Source organism: Apteryx mantelli, chromosome Z, assembly GCF_036417845.1.
Source record: "Apteryx mantelli isolate bAptMan1 chromosome Z, bAptMan1.hap1, whole genome shotgun sequence".
NCBI lineage: Eukaryota > Metazoa > Chordata > Aves > Apterygiformes > Apterygidae > Apteryx > Apteryx mantelli.
This window is the reverse complement of record NC_090020.1, coordinates 58037154-58062577: the sequence shown is the minus strand read 5'-3', so window position 1 is coordinate 58062577 and position 25424 is coordinate 58037154. Positions and strand designations below refer to the sequence as shown.

General features: G+C 40.3%; 1 protein-coding gene across 1 annotated transcript in view; it reads left to right on the top strand.

The window, feature by feature from the left end:
* The window catches only part of MSH3 (mutS homolog 3), a 109766-nt gene that overhangs the window by 71740 nt on the left and 12602 nt on the right, over window positions 1–25424 (top strand). The window contains exons 19-20 of the mRNA XM_067316741.1: window positions 6650–6764; window positions 10162–10319. Of these exons, the coding sequence (XP_067172842.1) occupies window positions 6650–6764; window positions 10162–10319 (273 nt within the window). The remainder of the gene's footprint in view (window positions 1–6649; window positions 6765–10161; window positions 10320–25424) is intronic.

Below are 25424 nucleotides of genomic sequence, written 5' to 3'. Positions count from 1 at the left end.
ATTCATTTGAATATGTATAGTATAATAAAATGTATTACTAAAATTGTTTACAGTAGTTTCAACTTAATCTGTTTTTGCAAAGCAGCGCTTCTAGGCTTAATCCAAATCCGTAAACAATACAGTTTAAATTTGACGGTTTGTTCTGGTCTGTCTGTTGTTTGACTTGAGTCTGATAGATAATGTCTCACATGTATGTAAGTATCTGTTAGATTGTGGATGAAAATAATGTCTATACTTTTACTTTTTTTCCCAGGAAGGTCTGAATTTATAATGTCTTTCTAATATCTAAGTTTCTAAGGTGTATGACATGTATTTCAAAAATGTACTTCTTGTGAAGATAGGTAAATATTAGTGGGACCCTGCAGAGCAGTGACGATGCCTCACCTAGGACAACGCGTTCAGGTCTGATCAGCTGTGCGCCTCCCCTGCCGAGATGCAGCGGCGCAGGCCGGGCTCACGGGCTGGGAGGCTGGCAGCGCCGAGGCTCTGCCCCGCGCACTGCACTCCACGCTCTGCAGCGGAGAGACGCGAGCCTGCAGGCACTGCAGCCCCAGAGGCCGGCCTGGGCTGCTCCCACAGTTTGGCCGTCCTGCAACGAGGCGAGCTGCTGAGCCACCGCTTCAGCTTGCTGAGTGCGGGCCCAGAAGCCAGCAGTTACTAGTGCCAGGGGTTTACGGTAGAAAGGGTTGGTTTCCAGTCGACAGCCCTCCCCTTCCGTCTGTTCCATGCACCCTATTTTGATAAGTGCTATGTTTAACTTTTAAAATGTTTTCATTGTGGGGCTGTGCCACAATTGTTTAGGAACAACCATCTAAATTAGTAAAATTTGAGACCCTTGGAAATCCAGCAGATTATGTATTAAATATATATGGTAGAAGGGAAATCAACCAATTTATGCTTTGTTTTTATACTGCATTATAGATAATATCGATCACTTCCGGACCCTTGAGATCTTGTGTGCCTCTATCAAAATCTTTTTGAAAGTAATTGCTAGCTTATTTCTATATACTCAGATGAGAAAACAAACTGAAATATGATTAGTTCACTATGGGGATTTTAAATAATTCACTGAATATTAAAGAGTGGCTTAGAGCTTTTAAATTGGCAGGGAGGAGACTTCTCAGTTAAACTTCAGAAGGAATTACTACAGTTCTTTAATGTGTTAAGCCTCAGGGAAGATGTCAATAATTAATTTTGGAGGGCCACTAAAAGAAAGATTGGACTTCCATATTAGCTGATTTAAGTATTTTTGAGCTTGAACCTTTTTGGATTAAATGAGGGTTATTTCATACCACCCTACCAAGAGGCATTTAACTGAGTTGTGCAGTTTTCCTCATGTTCAGATGGAAGTGTCTGTGTTTCAGTTTGTGCCCGTTGCCTCGCGTCCTGTCGCTTGGCACCACTGAAAAGAGACTGGTCCCATCCTCTCGACACCCTCCCTTCAGATACTTGTACACATTGATAAGATCTCCTCTCAGCCTTCTCTTCTCCAGGCTGAACAGGCCAAGCTCTCTCAGCCTTTCCTCATAAGAGAGATGCTTCAGTCCCCTAATCATCTTTGTAGCCCTTCGCTGGACTTGCTCCAGTAGTGCCACATCCCTCTTGTATTGGGGATCCCAGAACTGGACGCAGTACTCCAGATGTGGCCTCAGCAGGGCTGAGTAGAGGGGGAGAATCACCTCCCTTGACCTGCTGGCAACACTCTTCCTGATGCACCCCAGGATACCATTGGCCTTCTTGGCCACAAGGGCCCATTGCTGCCTCATGCTTAACTTGGTGTCCACCAGCACTCCCAGGTCCTTCTCGGCAGAGCTGCTTTCCAGCAGGTCAACCCCCAACCTGTACTGGTGCATAGGGTTATTCCTCCCCAGGTGCAGGACCCTGCACTTCCCTTTGTTGAACTTCATGAGGTTCCTCTCTGCCCACCTCTCCAGCCTGTCCAAGTCTCTCTGAATGGCAGCATAGCCCTCTGGTGTATCTGCCACTCCTCCCAGTTTTGTATCGTCAGCAAACTTGCTGAGGGTGCACTCTGTCCCTTCATCCAAGTCATTGATGAAGAAGTTGAACAAGACTGGACCCAGTACTGACCCCTGGGGGACACCGCTGGCTACAGGCCTCCAACTAGACTCTGCGCCACTGATCACAACTCTCTGAGCTCTGCCATTCAGCCAGTTCTCAATCCACCTCACTGTCCACTCATCTAACCCACACTTCCTGAGCTTGTCTATGAGGATGCTATGGGAGACAGTGTCGAAAGCCTTGCTGAAGTCTAGGTAGACAACATCCACTGCTCTCCCCTCATCTACCCAGCCAGTCATTCCATCATAGAAGGCTATCAGATTGGTTAGGCATGATTTCCCCTTGGTGAAGCCATGCTGACTACTCCTGATCACCTTCTTGTCCTCCACATGCTTGGAGATGGCCTCCAGAATGAGCTGCTCCATCACCTTTCCAGGGACGGAGGTGAGGCTGACTGGCCTGTAGTTCCCTGGGTCCTCCTTCTTGCCCTTTTTGAAGACTGGGGTGACATTGGCTTTCTTCCAGTCCTCAGGCACCTCTCCTGTTCTCCATGACCTTTCAAAGATGATGGAGAGTGGCTTAGCAATGACATCCACCAGCTCCCTCAGCACTCGTGGGTGCGTCCCATCAGGGCCCATGGATTTGTGGGTGTCAAGTTTGCTTAAATGATCTCTAACCCACTCCTCCTCCACCAAGGGAAAGTCTTCCTTCCTCCAGACTTTCTCTCTTGCCTCCAGGGTCTGGGGTTCCTGAGGGCTGGCCTGAGCAGTAAAGACTGAAGCAAAGAAGGCATTCAGTAACTCTGCCTTCTCTGCATCCTTCGTCACCAGGGCACCCACCCCGTTCAGCAAAGAGCCCACGTTTTCCCTAGTCTTCCTCTTGCTACTGATGTATTTGAAGAAGCCCTTCTTGCTGTCCTTGACATGCCTTGCCAGATTTAATTCCAAACGGGCCTTAGCCTTCCTCGTTGCATCCCTGCATACTCTGACAACGTTCCTATATTCCTCCCAAGTGGCCTGTCCCCCTTTCCACTTTCTGTATGCTTCCTTCTTCTGGTTGAGTTTTGCCAGGAGCTCCTTGCTCATCCATGCAGGTCTCCTGCCTCCTTTGCTTGACTTCCTACTCATAGGGATGCACCGCTCTTGAGCCTGGAGGAAGTGATGTTTGAATATTAACCAGCTCTCTTGAACACCCCTTCCTTCTAGGGCCCTAACCCATGGGATTCCTCCAAGTAGGTCCCTGAAGAGGCCAAAGTTTGCTCTCCTGAAGTCCAGGGTTGCGATCCTACTTGGTGCCCTGCTGCCTCCTCGCAGGATCCTGAACTCCACCATCTCATGGTCACCGCAGCCAAGGCTGCCCCCAATCTTCACATCTTCCACCAGTCCTTCTTTGTTTGTTAGTACGAGGTCCAGCAGCACACCTCTCCTTGTTGGCTCCTCCACCACCTGTGTCGAAAAGTTGTCACCAATGCTCTGCAGGAACCTCCGGGACTGTTTGTGCCTAGCTGTGTTGTCTTTCCAGCAGATATCAGGGTGGTTGAAGTCCCCCATGAGAACCAGGGCCTGGGATCGTGAGGCTACTTCCAGCTGTCTGTAGAAGGCCTCATTGACTTCCTCTTCCTGATCAGGTGGCCTATAGTAAACACCCACAGCAGTGTCCCCCATGCTAGCCTGCCCTTTAATCCTTACCCATAAGCTCTCGACTCGCTCTTCATCCACCCCAAGGCACAGCTCAATACATTCCAGTTGCTCTGTCACATAAAGAGCAACTCCACCACCTCGCTTTCCTGGCCTGTCTTTCCTAAAAAGCACGTAGCCATCCATGACAGCACTCCAGTCATGCGAGCTATCCCACCATGTCTCTGTAATGGCAATGAGATCATGGCCCTGCGACCACACACACATCTCTAGTTCTTCCTGTTTGTTCCCCAAGCTGCGTGCATTGGTGTACAGGCATTTCAGGGAGGTGATCGAGCATGCAGGTTTCCCAGGAGGGGTACAAGAGGGTCCTCCATAGCCACATCCCATGCGCACTTCCCTGGCTGCATTCACCTGTTGGAGGCATCCTGACTTGAGCAGTCTTTTGCCAACTACCCTGTCACTATAACTCTCCCCTTCCCCCGTCTTTCCTAGTTTAAAGCCTTCCTTACCAGGTTGGCCAACCTGTTGGCAAAGACCCACGTGCCCCGCCTCGTGAGGTGGATCCCATCTCTCGCCATCAGTTGTCGATCTTCAAACAGGGTCCCATGGTTGTAGAAACCAAAACCCTGTTGCCAACACCAGCGGCGCAGCCAGTCGTTAAGCTGGAAAGTCCGTCTCCTCCTCCTCTCATCCATCCCCCTCACTGGCAGGATTGAGAAGAAGATGACCTGGGCTCCCAGACCCTTGACCACCATCCCCAGAGCTCTGAAATCCTGCTTGATGGTCTCCAGTTTGCCCTTGGTGTCATTGGCGCCCACATGGAAGAGCAGCAGTGGGTAATAGTCAGAAGAATGGATGAGCCTTGGCAGTCTTCCCATGACATCTCTCACACGAGCCCCCGGCAGGCCACAAACCTCTCTAGACAAGTTAGGAACATGGATGCCCCACACAGTTGCTGGGGAGAGGTAAGCACCTCCGGCAGCCTCTGCGGGCCATCTTGGGACCCCTGTGTTGGGACACTCGTTCTTTACATGGACAGCGTACAAAGCCAAGGCTCTTACACAGCAAAGTTAGTTACATAAAGATGATGATATAGGTAGCCCAAGCATCATCATCATCTGAGATTTGTGCAGCCACTTTGCAGACTTGTGGATTCATTATCTTTAAGGAATGCAGTTGAAAAGGTGTTATATAACTAAATGACATGTTACTGCATTCCACAGCAACTTACTAGTTTTTTTAGAAAACTTCATGACACGCTGTGGGAACACAGGGCAGGAAGGATCTTTTGAATGCTTGTGTCTGAGCCCCTGCTCCTGCCAGCTCTATTGTCTGGAACCAGAACAGGCAGTCGGCCAGGCTCATGGCATCCTGAAGCTACATCCTCTCTCACAATTACAAGTCTCTCACAAAGGAGACCTGAGCAGTTAAAAAAAGGAAATGATTTTCAAAGATGAGGGCAGAAGTTTAAACTAGCAAATGGGTCATTTAGCTGGCATCTCCCTCTCCCAGTTACGAAGTGGAGAGGTACAGGAGTAAGTGCAGCTAGGTGTGTGCTCTTCCCTTTTTGGTCCATCACATTACAGCTCCAAGCAAGTTACATATCCACTGAGAGAGGGGGTGAAATTTCCTTGTTTTGTCCCCAAACCCTAAGGCTCTGTCCTAATTGGTTTCACCTGGAAATCTCTTTGTGCTAAAAAACATGGCATTTTCAACTTGTATCTCTTTCCTCAGTGATTCATGTTCCTAATATGCCATTTATTTATTTTTTTCTGTTTTCCTTTCTAATCATATAGTCATTCTTCTATCCAAGGAAAACCACGTTCCCTACATTTTCTTTTCCCTCTAAAGCCTACCCAAAGTGTTACTCAACTTCCAGTCCAAAAACTATGTGGTTTTATTCCAGTGTTCTCTTTCCTCAGCTACTGCTGCTTTTCCTAAGGTAGTGCTCTTATTGTAGAGTGCCTGTACTTCTAGTCTTGGAGAATGCTGTTGCTGAGCCGTGAAACCAAATTTACCTCCCAGTGAATGTTGCATTTCAGTTATACTGAAAAAGAAAAAAATACATTGCAGAGAATAAAAAAATACCATAGTCGTAATTTAGTGGAACATGCTGTTTTCTGTTTTTTGCTCTGTGAAGAATATACAGCTTTTAGGTGATACGTAGCATTGAATTATACATGTTCTATTAGTAACATCCTTGAATGTAGATAGATTTGCAGCTACGAAAGGTGGAACCATTTGAAGTAGGTTTTTTTTTTTTTTATGTGGTTTGGGGATGAGAAAAAGTAGGTAGAACAGATACAGTTTGCATATTTGATTCTTAAACAATACTGTCATTTCAGTGTGTCAGCCTAGGTAGCAAGCTCCTTCTGCTGACAGTTATTGTGATGACTCTTAAACATGTTTGGGAGTTGTTGTCAGATATGAATGCTGCTAATGTTCATAAGAAGACTGCAACTCTGTCATGCTGTAGTCTTTGATTTGTGTAGGTTAATGTGTTATTGGTTGTGATATCTGTAGTTGGACAATTTTTCTTACTCCCCACGCTCCAGCCAAGGCTTGATGAAGTGGCAGGCTAGCCTAGTTCATCAGAGGAATCAATTCTGAAATTATTAAATGTACCTGCAAATGGTGGAACTTTGAAGAGCTGGTGCAGTGGCTGTGGGAAGATAGTGGTTTTGCTCTTACTTGCTCATTTTGTAGATCTTCCTAGTTCTTTAGAATATACATAAGTGACTGAAAGCCTTCCCTAAGTAAAGAAAAAATTATGGAAATACTCTAAAAAATCTTTATCCAATCTTCTAATTTTTTTTTTTTTGTAACTGAATGAAACTGAGGAAACTTGATTGGAAGAATACTTTTTTGTTTCATTTGTAATTTTTCACAAAAATCTGCAGCTTAGACTGTACCTCATAGGTTTTAATTGCAGTAGTTCTAAATTATCAGATAGAATAAACATTGAAATTTACATCTCTTCCTTTTTGCAGACCGGTTGTGCAAGATAATCGGAGAGAAATCATCATAAAAAATGGCAGGCACCCTGTGATTGATGTGCTACTGGGGGAACAGGATCAGTATGTTCCAAACACCACTAACCTTTCAGTAAGTACTGAGATATCATCTGAGCTTCAAAATCATTCAAGGGAAGGACTCCAGGATTTGCTTCTGGGCCAGAATATTAAAATAAATAATTTAATCATACAACTGGCTGCTTGCTTGCATTTTAGAAGAGTGTTGCTAGACATGACATGTAGCCAGGTACATTCTGCAGACTTGTTCAGACTTAATGTCATAAACAAATGAAAAGAAAGGCAATCTCAAAATTAGGAAAATGAAAGTTTAAATAGTTATTTTATGAAAGGTAAATGAGTTTTGTGTATATATATATATATATATATTTTTTTTTTTTTTTAAATAAAGTCATCGTGGAAGACTGCATATTGTCAGTAACTTTAATCTCAAGTTCATGGAGTTTTTTCCTAGTTGCTTCTCTATGGGTATATAATATACAAAATAGCAGCAATTTCAGTTTCTTTGTCACCTATATAGGCTCAGTTTTCCGATTTACTTCTGCGGTATCTCAGATTTAGGTAATTCTCTACTATGTGTTTTCCATTATTTCTGCAATTATTAAAATCATACAGCACTTATTAATCTTGCAGTGTAGCTCTGGCTCTCTGACTGTTCATGATGTAGTATCATGCGTATTTTGTAGACTGCACATTAGTTGTAAGAAGCCATTTACATTAACATATGATAAGTCTTCCTAATGTGTAGTTTGTAGGCCATAAGTCCCCTGACTATTGTTTTCTGCTCTAGAGAATTAAGTAGCATGATCTTGAGAAGTAGGAAGACTATTACTTGCTTGGTATTGTTGTCAACAGGTCAAAGTGTGTGTGTGGGGACCCTTGTTAACACTTTCTATTCGGTATTACCTAAATTGTATGACCTAAATTACTTAAAATTGCTATTCATATGCAGTTACCTGAGGTTGAAAACATTACCTTATTTTATTCTGTATATCTGTTTCTGATGAGCATATTTTAGTTTGTTTGCTTTTTTCCTGAAGAACTGAAATCTCTCTTTTAAACTACTGTCATCTTGAGATTTTTTTCATTAAATATTCATCTGTTTGTTTTTTTTAATATTAGATTTCTGTTCTTAATGAATGTAAAAATGTGCTTGCAACTTACTTCTGAATGCTAACTGCCTTTTTGTACTACTGTGTGAACTTAGAAGAGGTAGCAGACATCAATGTGGAATATTGCTGTGATAAACTCCATTCAAGTTTGTATATATTTATCTTGACATATTTTGAAATGCCGAATGATGGTACAGATATTGTGCAATACTTCAGTGAAAAGTAAACATTTTAAAAATTATTCATCAAGTCAGAACAAGCAACAGATGGCATTTACAAAAAATCCAGCATTTCATTCAGTAATCATCATGCACTTTCTCCTGTTATCCGCATTCTAATGTTAGATTTCCACGTCTTAAATATTACAAAATCAAGTAATCTTAGTAAAATCAACTTTGCTTCTACTGTCGGTTTGAGTTCTCTCTTTTCTGTGAGAGGTAGGTGGGAATCCAGTTTGTTAAAATGCCTCTAGTTTTAAACTGAAGTGTTTTAATCAGCAGGAAAATGCATCTCCTGTCATGTTTTCAGCTGAAATGTTGTAAAATATCTAACTTCGGGAAGAGCTTTCTTACATGCCCTGACATAAACAACTTGTTCTTTCCTTCCACCCCCAAAAGTATTCATGGATTCTTTTATTACTAGTAACTTTAGCCACAAATTCCAATAAGATGTTGGCTTGTGGTTTCATGTAATTGTAAGGGTAGATGGGTTTTCTGGTCTGGTGCTGCAGCATATGTTCTTTCTGGTTTAGCAAACCTGCCACCAGCCACAGAACATGCTTGGAAGGACCCTGGAGGAATACCAAACACATGCAAGAAATTTGTGGGTTGAGCCTCACAAATCCTTGGGCTGCCTGCATGCAAGCAAAGTCTGTTCTGTGGATTTTAACAGATGAACTCGCTCTAGTTTTAACTATCTGTAATTCTGTTGTGTTAAGCCAAATGGTGGCCCTGACAAAATTTTAGTAGTAGTATTGAAACCATATCCTGAGGACTGGAATGTTATAAACTCTCTTCTCCCTGTAGTCATATGTATTTCGTTACATCCCTCCTTTCTTCCTGATAATGGTGTTGTCTGCGTTTTGGCTATATTGTTAGTTTCTTATTGACAGGGTTTCCTTAGCAAAAGCTAAACAGCTATTTGCATATAATAGGTACCGATTGCATGTATGTTCTGTATGATCTGAATTATGATATAAAATTGACAGTCTTATGTTAATTTTATTTGCCTCCTTATTAACAGAATGGAAACACAATGGAAAAGTAGATCTGTAAAGATCATGAGGTTTATTCCATGGAGATTCTTACATTGTTCTTGTTGTCATAGTGCCTGATCACTTCCAAGTTTCCTAAGTAATGTGGCTAATGTTTGTTACACTCAGCTTGTCCTTTTTTCCGTGCTCCTCCCATGGGGCAGTGGAATGTGTTGCCTTTTGATTAGTTTATAACTTGTTGGATTTTGTTGTATGTGTACACAGTAGAAAGGAAAAGTCTAATCGTCTATAGTTTGATTGTCCTTCTGTACCTTAATTTCCTAGCCTTGATTCAGGCCCTGAGAAAATTTTATTGCTTCATAGGTGAGTTTTAAAGTTTTATTAGCAGTTGTCTTGCACCAGAGGAAGAAAGTTTTATCCTGGAGCCCTAGAGAGTTTTCAGTGCTCTGGGGAGTCTTGGGGCTGAGATGAGCTCTTACATTTGATTTCATTTTCATAGGATTGCAGAGATTAGATACAGTGATAATCGGAGACTGGATACAGTCTGCTCACAATATCTGTGTTGCAGTCAAGTATTGAACTCTAATGTCTTGATTTCTTGTAACAGCCAGTCTGTTTGGATGTGACTGTGTTATACTAAGGCAAAAACAATAGGAATGGGTGTAAAATCTAGGTCAGATCTTTGTCTGCCAGATCTTCTCCCTATTTATCAATGAGAACTTTAACCAGAGGAGTCCAGATCACAACCAAATTATGGACAGCATTGGCTATTCTGAATTTTTCCTTTCTCCCAAAGGAAACTACATAGAAAGTTCTCAAAGTGCTTTCTTGGCTCCTTGATGGAGAAAGGGAAGTTTTCTCCTCTTTCTGCCCATTTTGCTCAAGAGTATTTAATGTTGACAGTGATGATTCTCTTTCACCAACCCGGAAGGGTCTTGGGAAGATTTATGGGTCTGAGGCTTCAAAATATCTTGAGAAGTGAATAAAATTATCTCCAAGAATGAAGCAAGGTGTTCACTTGGAAGCAGAATGTATAATCCTGGGAACATGTCCTTTGTCCTTCTAAGACACATATACACATCAAAATGTATTATATAAGGACCGCATGCAGGACAGTATATTTAACCACTGTTTTGCATTTCCAGGGAGATGGTGAAAGGGTCATGATAATAACTGGACCCAACATGGGAGGTAAGAGCTCCTATATAAAGCAAGTTGCATTGATCACAGTCATGGCACAGATCGGTTCCTACGTTCCCGCAGAGGAGTCAACAATTGGTGTTGTGGATGGTATTTTTACCAGGTAATCTTTTAAAACTTGCTGTATGTTTAGGAACACATTGTGGCAGGGTTTGGCAGGTGTGTGTGTGTATACATACATATACATGTATATATGTGTATATATGTGTGTGTGTGTGTATCTATATATATTCACATACATATATACACACATATATGTACACACACGCATATGTATATGTGTGTGTGTATATATGTCTGTTTAGATGTATGTATGTAGCAAAGTATAATTTCATTTTTCATTTAGAACTTTCGAGTTATACTTACAGTTTTCTTTTTCATTTTTAAATACATGAATTGGTTGTTTGGTTTTGATTCCTTATTTTCTGGTAAGCTGTTTGACTGAAGTACCTGGTTTGGATTCATGAAATTAAACATCTGAATCTTTAAAGGATGTTTGTGTCTGTCTTGATAAAAACCCAGATGTCTAACTTCATCTGCCCAAATGAACATCTCAGCCAAATATTCTACTGGGTTATAGCCAAATGCTGCTTTCCTGAAATGAATGCCTCCCTTCTGAAAATCATGCAACTTTTTCTGCTGTGCGGCACAGTTATACATAGCCACAATATTTGAGATTAAGAATTTTGGCTGGTGTATGTTGTTTTCCTATTCTTTCTGGTACTATCAGTCTTAAGCATACCTTACTGGATGACTTCTAAAGAATGTATAATTACAGTTCAGTTCATTCAGTGTCTCAGTTTTATTTTTAAAAGAGTGCTGAATAAATTGTAAAAATTATTAACAAAGTGAAAAGTGGTGGGTTTTATAGCTTGAATAGTTGCTGAGGATTATCTAGCTGTTTTCCCCTTCATCTTTTTCTGTTTTTTAATCATCAAAAGTTCTGTGTTACTGATGTGATCTGAGTTGGATAACTGATAGTTTTAAGATCATGCAAAGATGGTTTATCTATGGTAGAATTATCTTTTCTGAAATTCTAGTTTTGTAGTGGCAGAGTGCATTTTAGAGTTAACTTTTATCAGAAAATCTGAAATATTGCTCATTTGGGATTGCTTCATCATATAAAGATGTTGTGTTCTTATGCCTCATTGTGTCATGACAAAAATAAACAAAATTGCACTTTGATGCACTTCAGTGCTAAGCAATTGAACAAATTGGAAAGCCATTTGTATTATCTTTCCAAAGTTAATTGGAACTGAAAATTCAAAATAGTTATCTTTTTTCCCTACCCTGTATGGAAAGTAATTGACTGGTTTATTGAATGAGCATTTGTTGAGGGGAAGTAGAGATACATAAGATGTAATATATTCACAGAGAACAACATTCTAAGGTTACTAACAATTTGAAGATTATTTTTGTCTTCCTCTGTATTTCCTAGGTGAACATAGATCACCTTTCTTGTATTCACACTGACTTAATTTCTAACCATAAGTGTATAAGCCTATTTTTCTTATGCCAACACCCCTTTCCTCTACTGTTTGACTGTCGTTGCAACAGGATGTTTCTGCAGGAAGATTGAGAACTGTGACCCGGTCCCTGGGAGTGCTGTTTTGTTAGGTGCCCACTAGCAAGTCAACAAACTGTTCTTTGTCCTCTATAGTCTGAAATCTTTGAATTCAATATATCTGTGTTTCATCTGTCCCTCTCTCATTCCACATAGCCTTTTTCTACATTGTATATATTTTAGCACCTGTTCTGATAATGGTTTTACCTTTAACCATGCTACCTTGCGCTTTTAGATCTCAAGCCAAGCAGGATCAGGGTATGTCACTTAGTGGTGATGAGGTTTTACACATGTTAATTTGGGGCCCAATCAGATTCTAACCCAGGGGATTATTTTTTTCCTGTCTAGATTAGCTGTGGAAGCTCAGCCGGATACGACATTCTTCAGTTAATCCAAAATGTGTCAAAACTTGAAATATGAACACCAGATGACTGTTCTAAAGAACTATTTAAATTCTTGTCTTTGCACTGATAATTAAGAGTGAACCAATTGGCTCAAAATTAATCAAGAAGAAATTTTAAAATACATTACTGAAATATTCCTAGTGAGAAATAATCATGCGCTAACCAAAAGGTTAACAGAAGAGTAACAAGAAGCAAAAAAGCTGAATTGCATACCTTCAGAAATCCAGAATGGTCACTTCAATTTGTGAACCATAATCAGTGGAACTTCTTGGTGGTGCATATGATTAAACCTCCATCTTCTGTATAATGTAATTTCAGGGAATCAATTATGTTGCTGGGGCAGGCACTAGCCATTTGCTCTGGGTTTATAAGGTATTAGATCTTGACTCAGTTGTAGCTTTCTTTGCAATACAAGTGTTTAGGATAAAGTTTGCATCATGATTTTGCCTGTGGAGTAGATGGACTTCCTTCCTGGGCATTTCCAAATAATGATCCGTTATGCTCCCCAAATAGGAGAGTTCCTGATGCTTTTCTCAGTCCTTCTGTACTTGGTCTGCAGTAGCTGCAGAGCAGTCCTTTGTGCCTAGTCTGGTCTTTGCCTGACTCTTCCTCCCTTTTCACCTTGCCCAAATCATGAGCTTCACCGTCTCTAATTCGAAAAGGAATAACTTACTATTTTCTGAAACTCAGAGTGCCCAAGGTGTACCAAGACTGTAAAGGAAGCAGCCATGTATGTTTTGGGGGCTTTGTTGGGTTCTGGAAGAGGTGTCAAAGTATGCACATTTGTCAGGCCAGATTAATCTGGTTTTATATTCAGGGTTTTTCTGAGCCTTGAGAAGTTATCCATGTAATAGATTTTAATGCCTGCTTGGAGAAGAGAAACAATAACTTTGGCTGCCACCTGATTTGTCCTGTATTGTTTCTTTAAGGCTCTGTCTGGCTGCACAGTCTCAGCTTTTGCCAGGAGCTCTCTTCTGTTTGGGAATAAGCTTAAGAGATCGAAGATTTCAGTTCATCCTCTTCTCCCAGCTCAGCCTTCCCTCTCTGCCCCCCCAGCTTCTTTTCTTCTCCTCATCTGCTGTTTTTTTACATGATGCAGCTATGCAGACCTCCTTTCTGCACTGCCATCCCAAGCCACAGATGTTTTGCTGGCAATATGGGATTTTGTTGTTAACTTTGGTGTATTTTTAATCTCTTAAAAACACTGCATGGAAAGACGTCAGTTTCCAAGTTATTTTCATCCCTACCATGGTGTGTTGTTTTTTAGATACTGCCTTTAGCACCCCTGCTTTGAGGGGTGCTTTATGGGATGACTGTATGAAGAGATTTGTGTATGAGAAGAGCCAACAGTTTTGGGTGGGGTTTTTTTTTGTTTTGTTTATTTTTAAGATTGCATTACTGCATTTTCAAAGTGTGAATTTATATAGGTTTAAGAGATTAACACTTGTCTAGGATTTCTATCTTGTGGTCTCAGTGGTGTTTCCATGGAAATTGAAAGGCTGCTACTATGGTTATTCCATTGGATATATTTAGTGTTTATGTATTATAGCTTCTCTAAATTGATTTTAAATACTGCATAGTATTAAACATTTTAAAGCTGCGAAAGAGTTGTATATTAAAGGAAATGTCTTGCTTACAGGTACAGTGAAAATAGGAATGGTTCATCTTCATTATTAGATGTGTAGACACAGTATAGTGCTAAGGCTAGTCCAAGCATTTCAGAATAGCGTTGATGATTTCATCAGAAAAGAGGAAGAGGAGAAAGAGAGAAATTTTTTCACTGGGTAAAATCTCTAAGCCCAGATGATGTCCTATTATGAGTCTATAAAGCTGAAAATTTTGGGGGACAAGAGACATTTCCTCCAGTCCCCTGCTTGCATTGCCCCCTTCTTGTGGAAGTTTCTGAGTGCTCCCGTGAACTCTCCCCAAATCCCACCCCCTCCCCTACACAGAGAGCCCTTGCTGTTTCCAGTGCTGGGGTTTGGTCCTTACATCTGTATGCGGTTGTGAAATAGAGTATAAAAGGTTTGCTTTATTGTTATGTGGCTACAGTTTCACAACATCGGAGACTAAAGAGACACTAAACTACTCTGTATTTGGGAATTTTTATTTAAAGCTATTTCTAGAAGAGATTTCTACATTGTATTAATAAAGTGTATAAATTTCTCACTTGAAATTGCACATACCCCTATTCAATTTTTTCATGAGTCAATGGATGTGTAAACAGTTTCTGTACATGCAAGTTTTAGGACTTTTAGGACCTTAGCCATCCCTTAAATTGATGGGCATAGCTTATTTAATGAGGAACAAGTACACAGTGTTTTGAGGATGTTCTGCTGATTGGTATTTTCTTTTTCTTTTTTGTCAATGAAGGATGAAGTTTTCATGCAACCTTTGCTTTAAAATTGTAACTAAATCAGTTTCATTAAAGTTAGGAATTTTAGAAGAGTTTTGGAAAGATCAGTGCCCAAACTATATTGGCTTTCAATGAGATTTGAGTGTTTAATTCTCTGATGGGTTTAAAAATTCCCATCCAAGGTTGTCCTTGCAGTAAATGGGTTCAATTTTCGCTTTAAACAAATCTTCAATTTGTGTTAGTTCTTCTTCTAATTCAGTTATTTGGGCATTTAAATTAATATAATGTTTCTCTGCATGCACATAGAAAGACAAAGCAAGTGTGCACATGCACATCTGGAGGTACTAATGAAAGCAATTCTGCTTGACCTAATAGTGCATTCAGAAGAGGCAATGCAGAGTAAGCAACATACGTTACTGTAAGGTTCATAGCACTGTCCCATCATCTCTGTGTTTAGCTGCTGAGGGGAGTTAACCTTTAAAGAGGTCCCACTTAAGATCTGTTCTTGATACTGTTCCTTTCAGCTACAACACAAAAGCGAAACCTTCAATCCATTAGTAAGTCCCCAGTAGCTCATCATAAAAGTCAGTTTTCGAAACTGTGAGAGACTGCTGTAACAATTTAAAGGTAAAATATGTTCAAATCAACAGGCTAATTAATAGTTGAAATTACTTGAATGCCCTGGATTCCAAATCTTAAGAGTCTATTTCTTGAAGTCACAACCTACCAGTAGGAAGAATACTGTAAATGGAACAGACAACTCTAGGATCTGGTAAAGGAATAAAGAAGAATTTCCTTTCTAGAGGACTTAACTACCTAGCCTTTTTTTCTGGTGTTGAAATAAAAGCTATTTCAGTGATCAGACATAAGTATGGACAGTTACGGTATAATGACATATATATTCCAGTGAGGGTTTGTACTATTAGCCAAACTGGACGTACTGTTAAAGGTGCAGCTTCAGTTGCCTTAACTAATGATGTTGCACTGTGCTCCAATTGCATTTCAAAACTGCCTCTTGCAGGTTATGTAGCTTCATGTTCAAAGGTGAAATGAATAAAAAGAAAGCATCAGTGAGGTACATGTAGGTCCCTTCTCATACACTTCCTCTCTTTCAAAAGAGTTATCTTTCTGTTCCTTGAATCTCGGCTTGTCTGTAATCATCATTGTGCAAAGAAATGGAATCATCATGATGCAAAGAAACTATCTGAGAAGGTATATTGAGAAAACCAAAGAGGGGAGGAGGTTGGCAATACAGGTTAATAGGTAGTTGTGGTATGTTACCTGAATAAGCAGGAGTCTGAGCATCACATGATCTGTATTTAGGTGTATAGAACTTTGTCCTAAATTTTATCCCTGCAACACATGATTTAGATGCATTTTTAACATGGAAGGCGTTTCTGATTGCTAAGTGTGTACTTAGAAGACCTGCTTTTAGTTCAGATTACACTGTGGATTGTAAAACCTTGTGAAAACAGAAGGTGATTGCTCACATTGGTTCAGGAGGGATGGTTTTGTTCTTTGAGCTGGTGCTTACGTGCCTATAAACAGAGTCTTTTAGATAGACATGGCCACAAACTGGAACCCTGAATGTGTTGAATATGTTCTGGGGTTTGAGTTACCTACCTATTTTGATTTTCCTGCTCTCTCTTTCCCGCTCTTTTCCTTTCATAATAATTTTGAAAAAGTATAGTATAGTTGCTCATGCAAGTAAAACTAGAGTGCAGAAATCTTCAGGCAGCTGATCCTCTCATACCTGTTTGGCATGACAAAGCTGCATAGCCATTTAAATCAGGCCACCTGACTTTAAGCTCTAGTTGTGGTACAGTGACCTGATACTTACAATTGATGCAGCAGAAGCTGTGTCTCGCTGAGGTGCCTGCCTATGTCTCTGGCATGCTTGCGGTCTGCTTGTGTCCTCCTGCATGTGGAAGCTGAGAGAGCATCAGGTTCTGGCTGTGCTTCTTGAAGTTGTCCATGAAGGTGGTCTTCAGACCCCACTGCAGAGACCTCATTGCCCTTGGGACACAAGAAACTGCCCATAAGGAAAGGGAGAAGTAGAGGAGAGGAAAGGGTGCCGTCTGCATTGGTTGAGCACTGACAGCCTCATCCAATGTTGAAATGATGAGGTTCATCTCCCTTGCCACTGGTCTCAGGTGGGTCATTTTATTTCAACTCCAGGATCTGAGCTACGGTTCCAAGCATGTCGCTGGCCGAGGAAGGGCGATTTGGAGTTTAGCAACGAGTTCTATAAAGGGAAGGAAATGTGATCACTGCCAGGAAGAATTATGCTCCTGACAGATTTGCCAACTGAAGATCACCTCCTGCTATTGAAACTTGTATTGAAGGGCCTACCAATGTCACTATGAACCGTGTCCTCACAGTGACACTGTTCAGAGGACTCTACATGCACCCTCACCTGCCAAGTCTTTCTAGATTCTAACAAAACATCTTCTCTGAACAGGCTGTACTTACTCTTGAAAAGGCATCCTAGGAACATGCATTACCAGTTTACTACAGGACTGTCAGTGAGCAAGATATTATCAGTCTCTCCCAGACCAGCACATCACTCCAGCTTGGCTGTATTATCTCAGTTGGGTCCCAATTTCTCATTGGTTCAGACTGGCTCTCTGTCTTACATTCACCCCAGTAGTGCTGGCCAGATAACCTTTCTCCTCCCTTTTGTAAGAAATAAAATAGGTGCAAAAAAAGCTCCTGCTGTATTTGCAGTGACCACCTAGCTGTATTTTAAACCCTTTGCCCAAGTCAGCCAGTAAACTTATATTAGGCATTCCAGTCCAAAGAAGAAATGACATCATTCATATGTATACTTGGCTTAACATGGTGACACTGATGAGATTAAGTCTCTCTTTGTCAGTAGGAGGCTGCGCTTAAAGACCAGGACATTTCATCACAGATCCACTCTAAGTGGATAAGTCGGTGTGACATTTTGCTCTGTGAGGTGGTGGCTGTACCTCCCCTGCTGCCTGTCAAGGTTTGCTGTGCTACTGCTTAGGTAGCATCTTCCATTGATCCTGAAATCTGCAAAGCTGAGATGTGGGCTATTCCGCTTGTGTTTGTAGAGCATTGTACACTCACGTGAGTTTGAGCCTGATGTTAGATCTGAAAGAGCAGCATTTGCATCTCTGCTTGACTGATGTGACTGGCACTCCTCATTTCCATCATCCTGTGAGCAGAAAGACACATCAGTCACCTGCAGTAGGATCCATACTCCCAATAATTGAAGAGGAAAGGTTGTGTACTTGTACTGAAATATACATTTTTTTGTTTGAAATACTGCAGCCATCAAGGATCCTTTCACACATCTTATTTCTCTGCCTTGAGAGAGAAATCCTAAAACTGGATTTATTGACCAGGAATTAGGGGAGGTGTTTGACTGTTCCTCTCTGTCTGTGGGCTTGTGGAAGAATGCTGGAGGCCTGTGGCCCTTGGCCTGTTCACTTAATCCATCTGTGCAACCCCCGCAAAGACTGCAAATATCTGTTACTGCAGGGTGCATATGAGAAGCCCTTTCCCACTGGTGTAAACTCATTGGTTTTCTCCTTGCACTGGAAGGATCTCATGTATTGTCAATGGCACTGTCGTCAGCTGACGAGCACAGATTTGACATGTAGAGGACTCCAGAGGGTGTAGGTAATATGATCTTTCTGTCAAGTCCTGTCACTCAGGACAGCAGAGCATGGTCATTCTTCTTCAGAGGGAAAAAACAAACAGGAGCCAGCTACCGGCATATCGCCCTCCTGGGTAAGAGAATAACAAGTTTATTCCACCTACAAGTGTACTAAAAAAGCAAAACTGTGTTTAGGTGTAGCAATTTTTTACATTTAACAAAATCAAATGACCTTCAGGGACAACTGAAATTGTCTTAAAGTCTCTCATCCTTACCTTGTTTTGGCATGCTCTAGTGGGGAGGATATGATAATCTGGGAAGAAATGATGTTAAAGCTTAGAAGGAGGTTTAGGGATGGAGCATTTCTTCAAAGTAAACTTAAAAGAACAAAACAGAACACAGCCTTTCAAACCACATTTCTTTGAAGGATCAACATCAAACATGCCACAATTCTTGCTTCTGTATATTTTATTCAAAATGTCTGTTTGTCTGGTCTCTAAATGACTTTGAAAAAGGTCAGGTCTTACAGTAGATAATTTTTGGCATTAACTCCCTAAATACCTATTTAATTTTGACAACTTGACAAACTCATATTGCTGTTTTGTCAAGAGTGTGTAGACCTAAAGGAACTTGTAGACAAACCTCCCTTTCCATTCTCTCTCTAGACAAACATAATTACTGCATAAAATATGCATATTTATGGCATCAGTACAAATTTTAGTACTGATTAAAAACCACGGTGGAAAGTGAATATTGTGTTAGCAGCTGAAAACATTTGTGCAATCAGTTTTGGATGTTTCTGTATTTATTTTTCTCTTTGCTTCATTGGAATGTCACTCATTAAAATTTGAAAGGTATTTAAAATTGCATGATTTACATTAACAGATTAAAATGTTGCAAGGCTTGATAGAAGTACATTTTACAAGAAGTTTTGAGAAAATTGGTAAGCACAGAATGGAATGGTATTTGAAGCAGAAAAAAAGGATGTTCATATCAGAATAGAAATTGAATGGAAGAAGCTTTCCAGGTGTTTTTCTCTTTTTACCTCAAATAAAATAAATTGAAATCCAGGGTAAATCACTTAAGAATAAAAACAGAATAGTGGCTGTAAATATTAATGGAAATGTGTTGCATTGGTCTAACTGCTGATGACAAAAACTTCCAGCCTTTTGTAACACGGCAAATAATGTTTTATCGACTGAGTAATAGGTTGAGCTCTACCTACCAAGCCACAACATTTTTCTTCTCCGCTGGTGAATCAGATGAAGAAACAGGACATAAGTGCAGATATTTAGGGACATTTACATTAGAAGAGTTTAGGAGAAACAATACAGCTGAATGAAGCTCTGGCCTTGTCCTTATTTCATTCCAGTTTTATCAGTTGATCAGTGGAAAGGAGAAGGCCTGGAGCAGGACATGGGAAAAATCATTGATGCTTATTTGAAAAAATAAATAACAAGCTTCATTATTTGGAGCTTCACTGCTGAGAAGTTGGTATTTGCACAGCAATATGCAAGCTGAGGTTGGAAAATAGAGCAGTTTGTATAATAAGAATCCAGTTTGTTACATCCTTTGCTACTTTATACATTGATCAGTTCACAGGCAAGCTTTATTTGCAAGGAGGCTGCTCAGGATCTCACCAGCTTGAAAAGGCTTTAGAAATTTTCTTTACTAGAAGACTCTTCCTGCACCATGATTTCACTAAGTGTGATGAAGAAATGGACATTCTCCACCCAAAATTACCCTGTGTATTTAACCTTGCTTACTGAGAGGGGAGGATGCTGATGACATTTTAAAATGGTTACTAGCATGCAGGAAAGACTTGGGGAGCTTTTATGTTTTAAATGTGCCCCTCCCATCTTGTTTTTAATCCTTTATTCTATGACTGGAATATGATGATACTGCTTCTCACCCTGGGGGCAGATTTTTTTTCCTTGAATAAATATTAAACAAAAAAAATACTACATTTAGAATTATGCATGCGATCATGTATATGACTTTTTTTTGTTGTTGTTTTATCTTTTCCAAAAGATCTTTCTCTGAAGTTACAACATCAGTCTTGGTACAGGAGTCCTGTGCCTTTCAACCTCAGAAATTAGTCAGATCACTGGACTGGGCTGGCACAGACTTTGTGCGTTCCTGTACTTAGCAATAATCAGTTGTCCTTTATAGTCATCTCTACAGTATTTTGCCAGAATAGCAAATAGCCTCTCATTTATATATCACATATGAACTTTGGTGTTTTTAGAAAAGAGCAGTTACCCAACTTATAAATTCCTTGGTTCCATTGTTGCTTTATTAAGCTTTATCAATGTCTCTGAGGCTTATGTGGTAGGATTATGAAGATTAGTTGTCCTGTCTGTCCTAGAAATATCAGTTTGTTAAATCACAAAACCTGGCATGAAGATTCAGCTGCTCAGCTGCTTAATAACTTTATCATAAAATCCAAGCTCCAAATTCCACTCCTGAGGTGACAGCAGTGGTCGGCGGAGTAGTCCGAATACATCTTGTGTAATTTAGAAATTGCCTTGAGAGAATGCTGAATAGAAGCTGTAGAGGAGTTTATTTTAGCATAGCAGCTTGTCTGTGTATTACCTGGTTTTGGCCGAAACATTGTTTGATGCCTTATTAGGTGGGTGGGTTTTTTTTTTGTTTTGTTTTGGTTTGGTTTTTTTAGGCTTTTACGTCTGAAAATAAATGTTTAAATCTAAGCAATTCTGATTTTCCTTTGTGGAAAACTAGATTGTCTGGATTTGCCTGTGCAGTTAGCCTCTGAAAGATCAGGCCCAGAAAATTTCAAAGCAAAAGTGTTTGCTCACACCTTTTTATATTCTATTTACATGTGGTGATGCTTATTATTTTTGCCTTACACATTAATTTGTATATTGTGCAGAAAAGTAGGGAACTATTCTTAATATGCAATCTCAAATTCCTGGCAGGTCCATATTGGAATTCTGTATACTGGTTCGCTAAACAAGTATGTTTTAATGCTTTTATTACTTTGGAAAGCAACAATGGCAGTCAGACAAACACAACTAGTTCACTGTCAAGACCCAGCAGTAATTTTCAGAAATACAACTTCTTTATGGCGCAGTAATTTGTATCATTTTGTTCTTGCTTACTATATTTGTGTTTGTTGTATTTGTGTTTATTGCTGGAGTAGCAAAAATGATTTAAACCTTTCATTTATGGTAATCGTCATATAATTACATTGCTGGGATAAGTTATTCTCAGTCTTCCAGAGAAAAGAAAAGGGGGGTAGATTAAATTGCCCATACCTATTTTCTATCATGTAGGAAGGTTCTTTTTGAAAAGGAGGAGAATGAGTAAAAGTTATAGTTAGTGTTGAATTGGAAATGTTTTTGTTCTGTTTTTCTAGAGAAATTTCATCTTGAACATATCACAATGCATTTTGACTGTAATGGGATTTCTGACAGTATTCTGTAACTCTGCAGAAAGAACTGAAACTATGCTATGCATGCGTTTGTAGCTAGTTTAGCTTCATGTCTGTGTTATTTCTAGTAACAAGCATGTGCAGTAGTAGGGCTATATCTCATGTACGTATAATAATATATTTAACTAAACAGTCTATGGCTTTTGCATAAGGCATTTGGTAAAATCAAGTAAAACTAAATAAAAACTTCTGGTTTGTTTGCAGGGATTTAAATGAGAATCCTAAATGAAAATTCATTCAGTACGGAATCTCTAAAACCCATAGTTGCTTCCATATACAGAAAGTTTTATAACAATTTCTGCTGCATATTGCAGGATTCCTGAGAAGGGATTGAAAACCTTGTATACTAAAAATATATTTAAAGTTATTAAAAAAAAAAAAAAAAGCTTGTCTGCAGAGCTGACCAGTTTTTTTACAGCAAGGTTGAAACTCTTAAATCAAATGGTGGTATTTACCTTTCTAAAACTGTTCCATGCTATGATTTAACCTAGCCACAGTTTGGATTGGATTTTCTGTAGTGTCCACAGGTTTAAAGGGGAAAAGTTCACTTACACTGAATGCTCCAGCTATTGTCCTTAGTCTGTTGCTATAGTTTCTGCTTTTTAATCCCCCCTTGGCCTCAATCCTTCAGCTACATATGCACATTAATTTAACTTAATTCCCTCGAGTCGCCTCCTCCCTGGAATCCCCAAGGGAGAAGTGTGAACCTGCGCACGTTTGGGGATTGGGTCTTTTGCCTTCAGGTGTCGCCTTCTTCAGGCCAATATTGACGGCTCACTAGTGAATACCCACGTTTGAGTATCTGCTCTTCTCACTTCAGCAAAATGATTGTACTTTTAATCTGTTCCTTCTCCTGACCGTCAATAAAATTTAAACAGCCTTAACTGTTTCCTAGAGAGAAATCAGGGTACGAGCATGTCTTTGGAGCTTCAGCTGCTTCATGGAGCCTTTGTAAAGCTGTTTTTCCATCTTGTACCAGCGTTTCAGCACACCCTGCCTGCACTGGCCGGTGTCTCGGTCGGCGGGCATTGCAATGGAAACCTCAGGTCTGTAGCTCTGTACAGGGACAAATCACAACTTTCTCACACAGGGCAGGAAAGAGAAATGTTTAGTTTTGTGTTAAAGTAAACATGAAAACTGATAGACCTGTGCAGAGCAATCTATTGACATATTGGTTGTAATATCCTTTGGGTGTTCTAACACTGAATTGAGGCTATTGCATGTGTACCACATCTTCACGTTACTCTCCGTAGTTCTTGGAGGAATGTGGGTTAATTTGCTCTCATCAAATACTCCTCAGGATACTATACAAATGTATATGAATATAAATCCCAGAATCCTAAGTGTGAAACACAGCTTTGGATAATTTGCATATATACATAAAAAGCTATGTTCCTAAATATGTTCTCATAGTTGCTTGTTCTAATTCTACTTTTGTGTCTGCGTTGTTGCATTTGCTCCTGTTGAGCAACTTGATGAATGTTTTAAAAATACTTCTAAAACTTCCAGCCCCCAAGACTTTTTAGTTCTGGAAGATTCCAGAAGTCACAGAATGTCCATTTTGACAGAAATACAGTATCAGTAAACACGGTCCCCTTTTTTGGATAGTGACTGTGCTTAATCATAGTGAAAAAGTGTCTGCTAGGGTTCGATTTGGTATCAGCGGGTGCATGGCCGTACCAAAGTCACGTTTCTCTGTATGTTTAAAAGGAAGGAGATCCACTGCTGATTACTTGCCTAATCTACTATAAAACCCCAAGAGTCAGAACAAGGCGTTTCCGGTCTGCCGTGACGGGAGTCTGGCAAGGGAACCGTGAGCGTGTCGATCCGCTCCCCAGCCCACGTGTCCATCTTCAGACTTGCTGCCAGTTTTCTTTCCGGAGCCCGGCCAGTGGCAGGGCCCGGGGCTGCCCCGGCCCTCCTCCCCGCGTCCTCCCAGCGCTCGGCCCGCGCGCAGGCAGCCAGCGGTCCCTGGGGAGAGTCGGGAGCTACATCGAATGGAGGGAGAGGAGGTTAGACGCGAGCAAGTTCAGTTTTAAAATACGATGGAAAATTTTGGAACGAACCAGAACTCGATCGAGTTATTTTGTCAGCGCATGACGCGTTTGCCCGAGGAGACGTAACAAATATTGTTAGGAGCGAGCGGTTGTCGTGGTGCAGGCATCGTGGCTGGGCTTGAGAGAAGGGCTTACTGAGGTGAGCCTCCCTGCGTAAGGGAGGGCAAGGCTTTGGGAGAGCGGCCGAGCTCCTTGCGCCTTACAGGGCGCTGGGAAGCAGCGTCCGTGGGTAACTCGCTGTCGTTCAGGGCCTGCGTTGCCTAGACTGGTATCTTGTGCTCTGAGCTCTGTCCCCCTGGTTCTGTCAGTTCAGGTGAAGCTTTTAAAGTATTGAGTATTCACTGCAAACCACAGATGTTTTTGTTGTTTCCTCTGGCTTTCAGCAAAAAATCAATGCAGTTCACATCGTGAAAGCTGATCTGTTAGAAAAGTTTCTCTTAATGTACTGGGGTATTGGTGCATGCAGCATGCCTCTGTTGGCCAGGTCGATAAGGTAATAAGGATTTAAGTGATGACTTGTTCTGGCTATTTCAATTACCTGGTGATATGGAAAAGAAACTGGCAAAAGGCAAGTTTAGGGAAATGAGTATTAATATCACTTTGGATGTGCTTTACCACTTTTTTTCCCCAGGATTATGCAAAGTATATATCCCCTAGTGGTGTTTGGTTTTACTAGTTTCATTAAGTTCTCAGTGACTGAGAATATAGTATGTCTATAATAATTTACAGAATAAAAAGGTAGTTTACACTAAATGTTTAATGCATCCTGTCAGGCTTTTCAACAACTGTTCTTTTAAATTAGGTAACATGCCATGGGTATTTCTTCATTTATAATTTGCAAATAAAACAGTTGTAGAAATAGTTGAATGAATGTGTGCATGTTGACTATAAATAGGTTTGTATTATAAGCGTCCTCTTATTTCCTGCTGTTGTCAACCATGTAAGCTTGTACACGTTTAGTTTTTGGAAGCTGCTCATGCACAATGCAAAAATACTGCCTACCCCAATAACAATGCATTCAGACATATTTAAGCAAAGAGTTACTTTTTTGAATTCTGTAATTGCAGTTTCTGTGAATTATTTTTCTTTTTATCGGCTTCTGGTTTGAATCAGTATTAGAATTATTTGGTAGAAATAAAGTAAATGATTCACCAGTATTCAGTGGGGGATTATTGCAGATGCTATCTTCTAAAGAATTACTCAATAAATTTTCATTGCATATGGAAAGTAGCCAGGATTAGAATATCCAACTCAGGCTACTTTTAGACTAACCACTGTGAAATTTTCCTTAGCTGTCTGAGTGTTTGTTTCTAAAATATTTGGGGTTTTAAACCACTTTCGCAGGTAAAACTGAATGATTGATCTAGTTAGAGGTTTTTGGATACTTGAGACTATGGTAGGAGAGGATGTGCAATAGTCCGCCTGTCAGTCCTCGGTTTAGTGTTTCTGTTTTCATTTTCTTGGTAGACCCATTTGCAAACTACTTTTGATTTTTAACTGAAGTCTAAGTATGTGGTGTTTGATGTGAAGAGGACAGGATTGTGGTTTTCTTTCTTTCTTTTTTTTTTTTTTAATAGTACCTGGTTGAGGATTATGGAAAGGTTGGGAATGAGCTCTTATTTATATAATGACATTAAACCATTAATGAATCTCTTAAGACTGTGATTGACTAAATTTACAGCTAGGTGCCTAACAGAAAGTTTAATAGCATAGATTAAAGGGAGAAGATGTATCTAAGTGTTGAA